At 40.7% G+C, this 13922-nt stretch overlaps 1 protein-coding gene and 1 non-coding gene across 2 annotated transcripts in view; both read right to left on the bottom strand.

Annotated features, from left to right (window-relative positions):
- The window catches only part of GPHN (gephyrin), a 1061400-nt gene that overhangs the window by 126886 nt on the left and 920592 nt on the right, over window positions 1–13922 (bottom strand). Inside the window, 3 exon segments of the mRNA XM_053697683.1 lie at window positions 8027–8146; window positions 8844–8899; window positions 9037–9129. Of these exon segments, the coding sequence (XP_053553658.1) occupies window positions 8027–8146; window positions 8844–8899; window positions 9037–9129 (269 nt within the window).
- On the bottom strand, window positions 4956–5071 carry LOC128646337 (U5 spliceosomal RNA). Its single transcript, XR_008400281.1, has one exon. It is a non-coding gene; the product is annotated as a U5 spliceosomal RNA (small nuclear RNA).

Raw genomic sequence — 13922 nt, 5'->3', positions numbered from 1 at the left:
CTTGGATATATTTTGGCCACTCAAACATCCTCTTCACAGTGCGTTGAGACAATATAGGCACACATTCTCTTCCAGGTTGATTCATAACATTTCCTGTTGACTAGAACAACTTAATTATTGCCCTGATGGTTGAAATGATCATTTTCAATCAGTTTGCTATTTTCTTATAGCCGCATCCTATTTTGTGAAGCTCGACAACCTTTTGCCGCACATCACTACTATATTCCTTGGTCTTACCCATTGTGATTAATAACTAAGGAAATTTGCCCTATGTTTTACCTCATATTTAAACCCCTGTGAAACAGGAAGTCATGGTTGAACAATTTCCTGTTTCTCGTCACCCAGGTTTACAAAATGTTTTAAACAAAATGTATGCTTACCTGATAAATGTATTTATTCCCGGGCATGGAGAGTCCACGATACATTCTAATTACTAGTAGGATATTCACTTCTGGCCAGCAGGAGTAGGCAAATAGCACCCCAGCAGAGCTGTTAAGTATCACTTCCCTTACCCATGACCCCCAGTCATTTGGCCAAAGGGAAACGGAAAAAGAAGATAACACAAGGTGCCTGAGGACTAGACAAAACACCTGCCATTTTAATTTGAATAAGGGCGGGTCGTAAACTCTCCATGTCCGGAAATAAATTTATCAGGTAAGCATGAATTTAGTTTTCTTTCCTATGGCATGGAGAGTCCACAAAACATTCTAATTACTAGTTGTGACCAATACCCAAACTAGAGGACACAGAATGAATAGGGAGGCGGACCTAAACTGAAGGCACCATCGCTTGAAGAACTTTTGTCCCAAAAGAAGTCTCAGCTGAGGCAAAAGTATCAAATTTGTAGAATTTGGAAAAAGTATGTATAGAGGACTAAGTGGTCGCCTTACAGATTTGCTCCACAGAAGCTTCATTTTTGAAAGCCCATGAAAATGAAACAGCTCTAGAGGAAGCCGTAATTCTCTCAGAAATGCTGCTGTCCAGCTGTCTAATAAGCTAAACGGATATCACTTCTCAACCAGAGAGAAAGAGTGGTAGAAGTGGCCTTCTGACCCCTACGCTTACCAGAGAAAACAACAAACAGGGCAGAAATCCGTCGAAACATCCAAGTTATACAAAAGATGTTCCTTTTGGGAAGTAGGGTTAGGACAAAAAGAAGGAACAACAATTTCCTGATTAATATTGCGATCTGACACTACCTTAGGGAGAAACCTCAGCTTAGTACGAAGGACCACCTTATCAGAATGAAAAATAAGGTAAGGGGAATAACACTGCAGAGCCGAAAGTTTGGAAACTCTGCGAGCAGAAGAAATATCAAGAAGAAACAAAACCTTTCAAGATAGTAATTTAATTTAAAGAATGCATTGGCTCTAACAGAGCCTGGTTCAAAACTCTAAGAACAAGGTTAAGACTCCAAGGATGAGCAACAGATTTAAACACAGGCCTGATTCTGACCAAGGCCTGAACAAAAGACTGAACATCTGGCAGAACTGCCAGACATTTATATAGAAGAATACACAGAGCAGAAATCTGACCCTTCAAAGTACTGACTGGCAAACACATCCCCAGGCCCTTCTGAAGAAAAGCCAAAATTTGATGAACCATTACTTTGTTCCAAGAAAAACCTTTTGAATCACACCAATGAAAGTATTTACACCATACAATATGGTAAATTCTGCGAGTAACCAGTTTACGAGCCTGAAGCATAATATCTATGACTTTCTCAAAGAAGCCACGTCTAGCCAAACTTAGACGTTCTTCAAGCAGTCAGCTTCAGAGAAACCAGATTTGGATGAAGGGACCCTGAAGTCGAAAGTCCTTCCTGAAAGGTAACCTCCTAGGCAGAAGAGATGACATTGTCACCAGATCCGAGAACCAGATCCTGCTATTAGAAACACAGAAGCTCTCTACTGTTTGATTTGAGCAATTACTCGTGGAAGCAATGCAAGCGGAGGAAACAGGTATGCTAGATTGAAGCTCCAAGGAACCGCTGGAGCATCTACCAGAACGGCTTGAAGATCTCTTAATCTTGTCTATTGTCGTCATAAACTGCCCCTCTTGAACTAGGCGCAGAATCAATCTGATCTTCTCCATTTTGAATGATGGAACTGAAAGAATTGTTTAGGCACTTTAGGTCCAGAATTGGGTGGAACGTGCCATCCTCCTTTAGAACCACAAAAAGGTTTGAATAGTACCCTAGACCCCTTTCTGCTAGAGCTACTGGCTCGATTACTCCAAGAGAGGAGAGAGCCCTCATGCACTTTAGAAAAGAGTCTCTCTTCTCTGGTCTTGAGGATAGGTTTGTCAGGAGGAATTTGCCCCTGGGCAGATGAGTCTTGAACCCTATCCTGTGACCCTGGGTGATAACCTCCAGAACCCACGGATCCTGAACATCTCTCATCCAAGCCTCTGCAAACAGAGATAGTCTGCCCCCTACGCGATCCAGAGATGGATCGAGGACTGCCCATTCATGCCGACTTTGTCTCGGCAGGCTTCTTGTTCTGCTTGGACTTGTTCCAAGATTGAGCTGCCTTCCAAGATCACTTGGACTGCTTGGTCTTCGCTGCAGGCTGCTGGCGTTAAGACTTGTCCGAATGAAAGGGACGAAAAGTAGAGCCCTTAGGCTTACTCTTCTTATCCTGCGGAAGGAAAGCACCCTTGCCTCCCGTGACCGTGAATATGATAGAGTCCAGTCCAGGACCAAAAAGAACTTTCTCCTGAAGGGACAGTAATCTAGATTTGGAAGTCATGTGAACAGACCACGAATTTAACCATAGAGCCCTACGGGCTAAAACGGAGAAACCTGATGTCTTGGCATTCAGGCGAATCACCTGCATATTTGCATCACAGATAAAAGAATTAAGGCCTTAATTTTTTCCTGTATCTCCTCAAGGGGAGTCTCCACCTCAACCATAGCTGACAGGGTGTCACACCAGTAGGTAGCCGCTCCAGCCACTGCAGCGATTGCCGCTGCCGGTTGGAAAACGAACCCCGTGAGTTGGAACATCTTTCTCAACATAGATTCTAATTTTTTTGTCCATGGGCACTTTGATTGACTAACTATCCTCGAGGAGAATAGTCGTCCGCTTAGCGAGCATGGAGATAGCTCCATCCACCTTAGGAATGGCCCCCATAGCTCAAGCTGAGAGTCTGGAACGTGGAACAGCTTTTTAAAAGAGGTAGAGGGAGACGAGCCAAGTTTCTCCCACTCATTCTTAATAATAGTAGCCATCTTCACGGGAACTGGGAAGGTCTGAGGCACCACCCTGTCCTCATAAACCCTATATAGTTTAGGGATCGAAGGTTCCTCTGGAAGTTTCGGTTCCGGGATCTCCAATGTAGCAAGCACTTCTTTCAGTAAAAAGCGCAAATGCTCCATCTTAAATTTATAATCAGGCTCCTCCGTAGCCGGAGGTTTAGAAGATGCTGATTCCGTCCCAGAGAGAGCGTCCTCCGATGACTCGGAGGCGTCATCATTGGATAATCTCTCAGAGACCTCCAACGAGTAGATGACCCCTGGGAAGGAAAGCTATGTCTTTCCCTTCGCTTGTGCTTTGCCGGGTGTGGTAGGGCATGGAAGGCCCGTGAAAACCGCTTCTTGCAACTGGGCAGCGAAATCTGGCAGCCACGAGGCCCCTCCCGAGGGAGGATCAGTAGGACCTTGGGGGGCTACATGTGTAATCGGAGATGAATGTAGGGAAGGCACCTTGCGGGATGGAGAACCCTCAGAGGTGGACAGGTCAGTAGTACTAAATATATTATTCTTATTAGATATTGCAATTTTATCAAAGCATGTGGAACACAGTTGAGCAGGTGGATCAACCTGGACCTCCTCACAATAAACACAGGTATTAGCTTTAATTAAAAAGGGAGTATCCTCTTACATATCAGAGTCCTCCATAGCTTGAGCTTTAATGCGGACTAGATAAATTAAATGGCACCTTTATACACCAATGTCCGGGGAACTCACCACCTCCTAAGACCCGGACTCAGGGGAACCGTTATGTCTCCCGCAATTGCCGATCAGGAAAGAGTAAATTGAAGAGGATACACCCGGTCACATGGAGTGCCATGCAGGACCGCCCCTACCTACCTAAAAACGCGCCAAAAGAGGCCGCTTCACTCTTTACCTGACTGTTCACACATTGCTAGAGCCTCATCTCACACATGACGTAGCATGAAACACAATAAAGATATTATGTATAAATTCCCCCCCCCCCCCCCTGTTCAATAATCCCTTTTCCAGGGATATTCACCCTTGATTGTATACAGATAAAGGAGACACACTGTGACCATGCCTTCTTGCATTATCATGTGTGTATAAATGTAACAATCTTACCAGAATCTATGCCATGGAACAGGAACACGGCCCTTCAAGTGTGACATGGACTTGAGTGAATAAAGCAGGCAGCGAAACTCGTCAACGCTGATTGCTTAAGGAGCAGTTAATCATGAGTCGGGATGGAAACATCTTTTAAAAAACAGGGGACGGGGAAAAAGGAAACCCTGGTATATCCCATTCCAGAGTTATAATATCTTCCATACGGTCTGGAAATGGAAATACTGCCACAAATGAGGGTACATCATATACCCTATTAAGCTTACTAGACCTCTTTGGATTCTCCGCAACAGATGCGACGGATTCTTCTAATGTAGCAAGAATCTCCTTCAAAAGAACTCAAAGGTGTAACTTAAATCTGAAATTAATCTCCTCTAAATCTGCAGAATTTGTCACTACAGTATCAGAATCTGACAATTCCCCTACAGAAGCCACTGAAGAATCATCCTCATCAGATAATTGAGACAAACTGAATAATGCAGCCTTAGCGGAGTCAGCCAACAATCAGGAACAGGACAATGAGGACTGAGTACAATCCCTCTGATGCGCCACCCAAAAGAAGAAACGAGAACCAGCCTGACGTTTAGGGACAAAAAGGCCTCCTCTACCAAGTCTTAGCCCTGCATGGGGCAGAGCCTCAAAAAATAATTGAAAGCTCATGGATGTTCCTCTTCACGGAAATCTTTCGAAAAAGACTAAAGATTTATTCGATCTGAAAAGAAACCAGAGTATAACGAACTCCTCATCCGAGTGAGCAACTCACCACCCAACCAGGTCAGCCAGTTACACCGGCACCACGTGGATGATCTAGACCTTAATAAATAGAAACCAGTGCCTGACCAGGACCAGTCTGCTACATAGGGCAAACCATAACTGACCCAGGCCACAGAAAAATCGAAACCCCAGTAGGGATCGACAAAAGGATCTATAGATATAACAATGAACTAACACCTTAACATGCAACTTCCGCGGAAGTGCCCAAGAGACCACAAAAAAATCGCTAGTATCGAATTCCAGAGAAGAAATTTTCCCAACAGAAAAATTATAACAGACATGAGCTTCTTAAAAGTAAATAAAATACATCCTAACCGGATCAAAGAAAAAGAGGGCATCACGCGTGAATGCCCAAGAAAATGGGCACACTAACAGGACCAGCCAATCAGAGGCTCCATTTTTCCGAAGCTCAAAACTCAGAAAAGTAAATTGGAGACGACAAGGAGATTAAAGGGACAGTCTAGGCCAAAATAAACTTTCATGATTCAGATAGGGCATGTAATTTTAAACAATTTTCCAATTTACTGTTATCAACAATTTTGCTTTGTTCTCTTGGTATTCTTAGTTGAAAGCTTAACCTAGGAGGTTCATATGCTAATTTCTTAGACCTTGAAGGCCACCTCTTTTCAGAATGCATTTTAACAGTTTTTCACCACTAGAGGGTGTTAGTTAACATATTTCATATAGATAACACTGTGCTCGTGCATGTGAAGTTATCTGGGAGCAGGCACTGATTGGCTAAACTGCAAGTCTGTCAAAAGAACTGAAATAAAGGGGCAGTTTGCAGAGGCTTAGATACAAGTTTATCACAGAGGTTAAAAGTATATTAATATAACTACGTGGGGAATGGGTAATAAAGGGATTATCTATCTTTTAAAACAAAAAAGATTATGGTGTAGACTGTCCCTTTAACTTCATCCCCACACGTCTAACCTCACTTGCCGTCCGGAACAAAAGACAAAGGATCCCTTAACCCATCAGGACTGGGATCCTCCAGCACTGCCAAAACATGCCGCAGCAGGACACGAAGGCGCGCCAGTCTATAACGAAAAGTAAGACTTACCTCCGCCGGGGCAACTGACGACCCCAAGGGTTGGGCCCCTGAAGCCTCAGGAGCAACCGCTTCCCCAGAGGGCTGATCTGACCCAGATGATCCCACGCCTGACGAGCCCTGGTTAACAGAACACGGACAGTATCTTAGCAACACCTCCCTCCCTGGAAGATGTAAATGCACCATGCCATAGATATGGCTATGTGGAACCGTGCCATAACCTCTGGAGGAAACAAGCCGACATCCGGAGAAGGGGTAACGCATTAGGGACATCTGCTTGCGTAGCCAAACGAAGGTTCTAAGGTACGCACTTTACGGGATATGAGATCCCAGGGGCTGATAGCTTGGCGGACTCTAAGTTCCCTGTTTCGGGAGAAAAGAGCACTCTAAAGTGGCATGCAGAACATAACTGATGGGCATGGATTAGCCGGGCCATTTCATACTCTTCGCAAGAAGTAGAATCTGAATCGGAGACATCCGTCTCCAAGAATTCAAAATCCTCCATAACTTGGATAGAAATTATGGATAGCAAAAATAAAAAAACGACACCTTACACCCTCAATGGCTGGGGCACTCACCACCTCCTATGACTCAGACAATTAGTGAAACAGGCTCTCTCCGTTGCCATGCAGTTAGGAATACAGAAATGGAGAACAGAACGTGACCACACCTAGTCACAATGTATACCGTGCAGACCAGAGAAAAGCACACCAAGGCCACAAGGGCCGCGCAGCCTGACAAAAAAGGCTGTTATGTTCCAATATAGCCACGAGCCCAAGCGTCACTATACATTAGCAGACAGAATCACGTAACAAACATGAGTAAAGTCCCCCCTGTTCAATAACCCCCCTCCTCAGGAGATATTAACCCTTGATTCCATAAAGATAAAGGAGTCCCACTGAGACCATGACTTCTTCGTTTACATTACTTTTCACACATCGAAGTAAAAATGAAACGATCTTACCGGAATCTACGCCGTGGAACAGGAACACGGCCCTTCAAATGTGACAGATAGTAGCCTCGGTTCTGACATGGACTTGAGTGAAGAAAGCAGGCAGCGAAACTCGTCAACGCTGATTGCTAAGGAGCTGTTAACATTAGTAGGGATAGTTTCGCAGAGATTCTCCGTGCATCTCTGGACTCTAACCTTCATTCATGCTCTCACTGAGAGACTGCCAGGATTATTTTGAAAAATACTACCCTCCATAAGAGACTATCTTTAATCTTCCGACACTTCTCTGCCAATCTCCTGCGACAAAAGGCAAAGAATGACTGGGTGATGAGGGAAGTGGGGGAGGTATTTAAGCCTTTGGCTGGGGTGTCTTTGCCTCCTCCTGGTGGCCAGGTTCTGAATTCCCAAAAGTAATGAATGCAGCTGTGGACTCTCCCCGTTTGTTCATATTTACCAAGTGTGTCAATATTAGTGGAGGGAACTGTATATTACTTCCCAGTGTGCATCTATGAGTTTGCTATCTTGCTCACAAGGGGGGAGGGGAGTGGATCTTACCCCCTATCTACCCCTATCTAGAGCACAGGTGAAATAGTCAACTGATAGGTAAGAGCATGCTAGTTTTCTATTACTGATCAGTTGATTATTTCACCTGTGCTCTAGTTCAGATATCCTAGAAATCTTTCTTGTTAGTGTGCCCTGAGGACTGGAATACCTTTTTACATATGGAAATGCAGAAAAATACAGCAAATAAGAGGCATCACACATGGATGCTGGGTCCATTCATTTTCAGAACTTGTTGGCTTTTATAAATCAACCTGTGGTTTAATGCAATATATTTCTAACAGGCAATTCCTCAAATCACAGCAAAATATTTGGTGAGTAAGAAGATTCCAGAAGTAGGGACACTCACATCATCTGATTCCCTTATGAGTTCTGTGTCTTCTACCTGTACCACTGCATCAGCACCACATGGTATTGGAGCACCTGTTGTTACCCTCATCACCTGCCCAGGCATCACAGTCTGAGTCGGCTGAAAAACAAAAATAAAATCAACTGGTGTTGACACTGCTTGTTTTGTTGTTGTTGTTGTTGTTTTTTTTCTGTTAATCTGAACCATGCTTGGACTTTTAAAGTGATGGTAAACTTTAGATGTTTTAAAATCAGGTCCAGAATCATTATTTTAGTTTAATTGATCACTTCTAATGAAGATGTGCTGTAACTGACTTTTTAATCTAGCTGTGCCATTCTAATACACCGTGCTCTGGTTGCCAACTTCCAAAGAATTTTTTTTTGGTGAGTGAATGGTTGGAATTGTTTTCCAATTAGCGCTCTAGCTACAAAAAAGTTCCGTACAGTTAGAGCACAGATTGGAGAACAGATAAAACCGTTAGTTAATCAAAAAAATTAGTTTTGAAGTGGGAAGCTGGAGAGCTTGGTATTGGAGGAAAGGCACAGCTAGATTTAAAAGTAAGTTACAGGGCATCTTTATTAAAAGTGAATCGCTTAGATTCTGCAAAGTGGAGGCACTCATTTCAATATCTTACAGTAAAAGTCTAAGAGAAGTTGCTTAACAGCAGTGAAATTTTGGGTATGCTGTGTGAAGTCAAATTATGACAGTGAGAAGTTTATAAAATTTTCTCTGAAAAGGCAGTATTAATATATGTGCTACTTCGCTGCACAAGCATGTCAAGAAACAAGTCATAAACATTAATTAAACTAAAACTCACCTGTTCACCAGCTTGAGATTCGCCAATAATGAAACGATCTCCGGGGCCGTCTGCAGCTGTATTAACATTCAAAATAAAATAAAAAAAAGAGAATCTGTTATAATATTTGGAATGTTTAATTCTATATAATATATATATATATATATATATATATAAGCTTTTGCTGTGTAAAACACAGGCTCACGGTATTTACCTCTTACTGCATATCCGTCCTTGACAGATGCAGGGAACGGTGGCAAATTGTCCTTTGCGTATACCTCTTGGGCAAGGACCCGGCCCATTCCGTCTAAGGGTAGAACATAGGTTGCTAACAGTATATACAATTTAGCATACAGTGTGGGGAATGTTCTGCTAATTCAAATAAAACTAAGATATAACTGAGCAAGAATATAATTTCTCTCTATTATCAGTGTTGAAAGCTTGGTAGCCAGCAAATTATTTACGGATCACACCAAGAAGTTGAAAGTATGCTGCTATCTTGCAAGTTCATACAATAAATTAATAAGAACTATAGTTTTATTATTGCGACCAGATTAATACTCTTTGTATTTATATTCTGCATAATCCAAGAGGACTGGTATGAAACGACAAACAGAAGGTGGAAAAGAAAAAAAGGCAAAAAATAGAGCAATACCATTATTAAACCATAAACATGAATTCTATGGCAAGTTACTCCTAAGGAAGGTAACTGAATTTTGCTTTAAAAAAGGGTGAGCAGTTTAGAGAAATAAATTAAATGTGCAATTCGAAATCACTTCATTTGTAAGTATTTAAAAAAAGAGCATTTGATTCTCTATTGCAATTTTGAAAGTGGCCATGCAAATAGAAAGGTTATACTGAAGCTCCTTGTTCCCTTAAAGGGACAGTATAATCCAAAATGTTAAAGCTTTAAAAAGATAGATAACGCCTTTACTACCCATTCCCCAGCTTTTGTTATATTAATATACTTTATTACATCTAAAACACTAAGGGCCAGATTACAATCGCTAATTGCGCTAGACTAAATGGAAGAAAAAAAAGTGAAAGAAAAAAACCCAACCCAAGCGCAAACCAGATCGTATGTTCTCAAGTGCGCTAACCCAAATGGAAAATATGAATATTTCACATTCCAATGTTCTGCAGATAGCAGAATATGTTCTATTTGTTCATAAATACACATTTCTATATATATCTGATGGTATTTTGGTACAATATATATCCTCACCTCCTGCTTCTCAACCTCCTACCCTTCAAGTTCCCACGGGAATAGGTTCCTTAATTCCTCCTGTATGTGTTTGTAACATTTCGTCTTGTCTCCTACAAGTTTTATATTGTTTTATTTAAATTAATTGTACCCATGGACAGCGCTGCGTAATATGTTGGCGTTTTATAAAGAACAATAATAATATATACATGATTATATATAGGTATATGCTTAACTATAATTTAATATATATATATATATATATATATATATATATATATAGTAATTTATATTTAGAAATACTTAGAACATATTCTGCTATGTGCAGAACATTGGAATGTGAAATATTTACAGTAAATACACAGTATAACACTTTATTAAATATGAATATTGCATAAATATGCTTTTACCTGTTTTCATCTACTTAACTGCAAAGGGTTCCAATGTACATATATATATATATATATATATATATATATATATATATATATATATTTATTTATTTATATATCTGTACATATGTGTTTATATTTGTATATATGCCTGTAAATACATATATACACATATACAATTCATAAATACATCTGTACACATATATAGACATTTGTATATACATACTTACACATCTTTAGACATGCATATGTATGTATCTCAATGATAAAGGCCTTTTCCTACCTTTTTTCTAACCCCTGAGACCTCATATCTTTGAGCCTTTATAACTTTTTTTCTGAAATAGTTTTAATAATTTTTGTTGGATGGTGTTATTATGAGTGTAACTGTAGTTTGTAAAGTATTTTTGATGTGTTTTGTGCCACTTTTTTTCCCCGCAAAACAGTTAACCACAGCTCTGAGGACGTGTAACCCGACGAGCGTTAACTTGAATTGGGCTCAAACGATAGCGTTTACTTTCAACTTGTAATACCAGCACAATTTAGCCTGCGCACAAACAAGAGCGAAAACCCGATATCGTTTGCGCACAAACATTTGCGCTCCACTTGTAATCTGGCCCTAAATCTCTGCCTGTTTTTAAGACTCTGCAGGGCTCCTTTATCTCAGTCCATTTTATAAGCTGTTTACAGGAAGACAGAGCTATTTAATATGTACCATATAGATAACAGTATGCTCACTCCTGTGGAGATAGAAATGAGACTGATTGGCTAAAATGCAAGTCTGTCAAAAAAACTGAAATAAGGGGGCAGTCTGCAGAGGCTTAGATAGAAGTTAACCACGGAGGTAAAAGTGTATTAATATAACTGTGTTGGCTATGCAAAACAGGGGAATGGGTTATAAAGGGGTTATATACTGTATATATTTTAAACAATCACAATTTTTGAGTAGACTGTCACTTTAATAGTAAGGAGTTTATTCATTAAGGGATGAATGGCAGGTGCCAAACCAAGTGAGTATTTCCTGCACGAAGAGCTGAATTAGCTTGCACATTCCATAGTTAATGCTATGTACAATTCCCCTAGAATAGGAGACTTGCAAGTAAATAGTATGCTGCCTTAACTATGCATTGTGCAGGGCTAACTCAGCTCTTTCTTACAGGAGATACTCACTGGATTTGGCCCTTGATAATCCATAGTTAAGCATAAATTATGTTTTCTTTCATACAGGTTGTGAGAGTCTATGATCCTTTACTCTTGAGAACTAATACCCAAACATTTTTGAATGCACTTAAAAAATAAGCAAACAGGTGAAAAAAATCAAACTGAGGCAAATGGTAGAATTTAGTAAAAGCATGCAAAGAAGACCAAGTAGCTGCCTTTGATCAACTGAAGTCTCATTCTTGAAAGCCCCAAAAGTGGCAACTGATCTAGTAGAATGAGCAGTAATCTGCTGCGGTGGAGGCTGACCTGCCTCTAAATAAGTTTTGTGAATCAAAAGTTTAAACCAAGAGGCTAAAGAAACAGCAGAAGCTTTCTTAACCCTTCCTAGGACCAGAAAAAAGAACAAACAAGTTTGTCTAAAATCCTTAGTAGCATCAATTTAATATTCCAATGCTCTAACAACAAGGGTAAGTTCCAACTAAATGTAAAAAAACTAGCAATTATCAAGAAGATATTATTCTTCAATTATCTGATACACTCACTTATAAAAAGCTAACTTTTGATCCAACATTTCCATATAAAAATGAGCTTGATGAAACTATCTGGATGGGGTTTACACATGGATTTATTAGTGAATCCATTAAGGATTTTTGCATCACGGATTATCCAATTACCCCCATTCTGTACACAATACCGAAAATTCACAAATCATTACACAAACCCCCTGTCAGACCCAGTGTCAGCCAGAGGCTCTATTTTCCAACCGGTGGCCCAATACGTTTATACATTATTACAACCTATGGTCAAGAACACAAGGTTTTTCTCTTAGACACTAATGATCTCATCCAACAACTGACCAAAGTACAGATACAAGAGGGTGACTTATTGGTGAGCCTTGATGTTAATAATTTGTATACTATTATTCCCCATGAGCAAGGAATAGAAGCAATCAAAGAACATCTCCCTCTATCATCTTCTATAAACGTTATATAGACGATATAATTTTGATCTGGAGAGGGGGTAGGAGTACACTTGACACATGGTTTAATAAAATCAAGTCCACAAAGTCCACAGTTAGATTCAAGATTAATGTAGAAGAACATAGCATACATTTCTTGGATATCCCTATCTTCATTACAGGGAATAGACTAGGAACAACTCTATATACTAAGCCCACTGACCGCGATTCCCTATTGAGGTCAGATAGCTGCCACCCCCATCACTGTTTAAAGGTATAGTGAAGTCCCAACTCATTAAAACACTAAGGAACAAAACAGATAGGGATACAGGGATCTCCCAGATGCATCTAATGAAACAGAAGTTCCTTGAGAGGGGCTATAACAGAGACACTGTGGACAACATACTGGATGAGGTCAAGGACCATAACATTTTGAGTGGTGCAGAGACACAAGATATTCTATCTGACATCATTATGAGCACAACTTTTGCTACAAACAACAGGCAATTGGGAAACATTTTGAATCAACACTGGCCCTTGCTGACATCCGATACAAGACTCCCCTGTATGAAAAACACCAAACCAATGGTGGGATTTAAAAGGGGTACTAACTTCAGGGATCTCCTAGTTAAAACGGACCCTAAGTCATGCTATCAACCAGCACAGAGAGTTAACATAAGAGGCTGTTACAAATGCCTGGGGTGCATCACATGTAATTCAATGACAGCAACAAAAACCTTCCATCATCCACATAAGAATAAAATTTACAATATCAGGTATTCCATCTCCTGCAATACAACACACATGATATATCTTCTTTTTTGCCCGTATGCTTTATACTATGTGGGAAAAACACAAGGTACCATCAAGGAGAAAATGGCTAACCACCGTCTATCTATTCGCCAAGCCCTAGGGACTGGGCAATCCGACCAACCAGTGGCACGACATTGCCTGATGAACTCACATTCTGTATCATCCATCAGATTCATCTTAATTGATCATATTCCTAAACCTGATAGAGGAGGGGATTGTGATAAGATGCTCCTCAGACGAGAGGCAGAATGGATTTATTGTTTGGGTACTCTACATCCCCGGGGTCTTAATTCGGTACCAGACTTAAGGCCATTATTTAGGTGATGGCATTTGATTACATACCTGGGGTGCTGGTGCTTCATTGTTGTGGGTTCAGCGAGGATTTTAGGGGATGGCACACCTACTGGTGTGAGGGTTCTTCTAGTCCTGTGCTGTCTGGGTGGGAATGAATAGGATCACACGTTGGTGGATCCTGTCCATCAAGTTTACCCCCTACGTGACTTTGAGCAAATGTCACTCAATCTTGTCAATGCCCCCTAATAGCCTTTTCCTGCGGCTACCTTGTTTACCATTGA

Source organism: Bombina bombina, chromosome 1 (assembly GCF_027579735.1).
Source record: "Bombina bombina isolate aBomBom1 chromosome 1, aBomBom1.pri, whole genome shotgun sequence".
In the NCBI taxonomy this organism is placed as follows: domain Eukaryota; kingdom Metazoa; phylum Chordata; class Amphibia; order Anura; family Bombinatoridae; genus Bombina; species Bombina bombina.
This window is presented reverse-complemented; position numbering and strand designations above follow the sequence as displayed.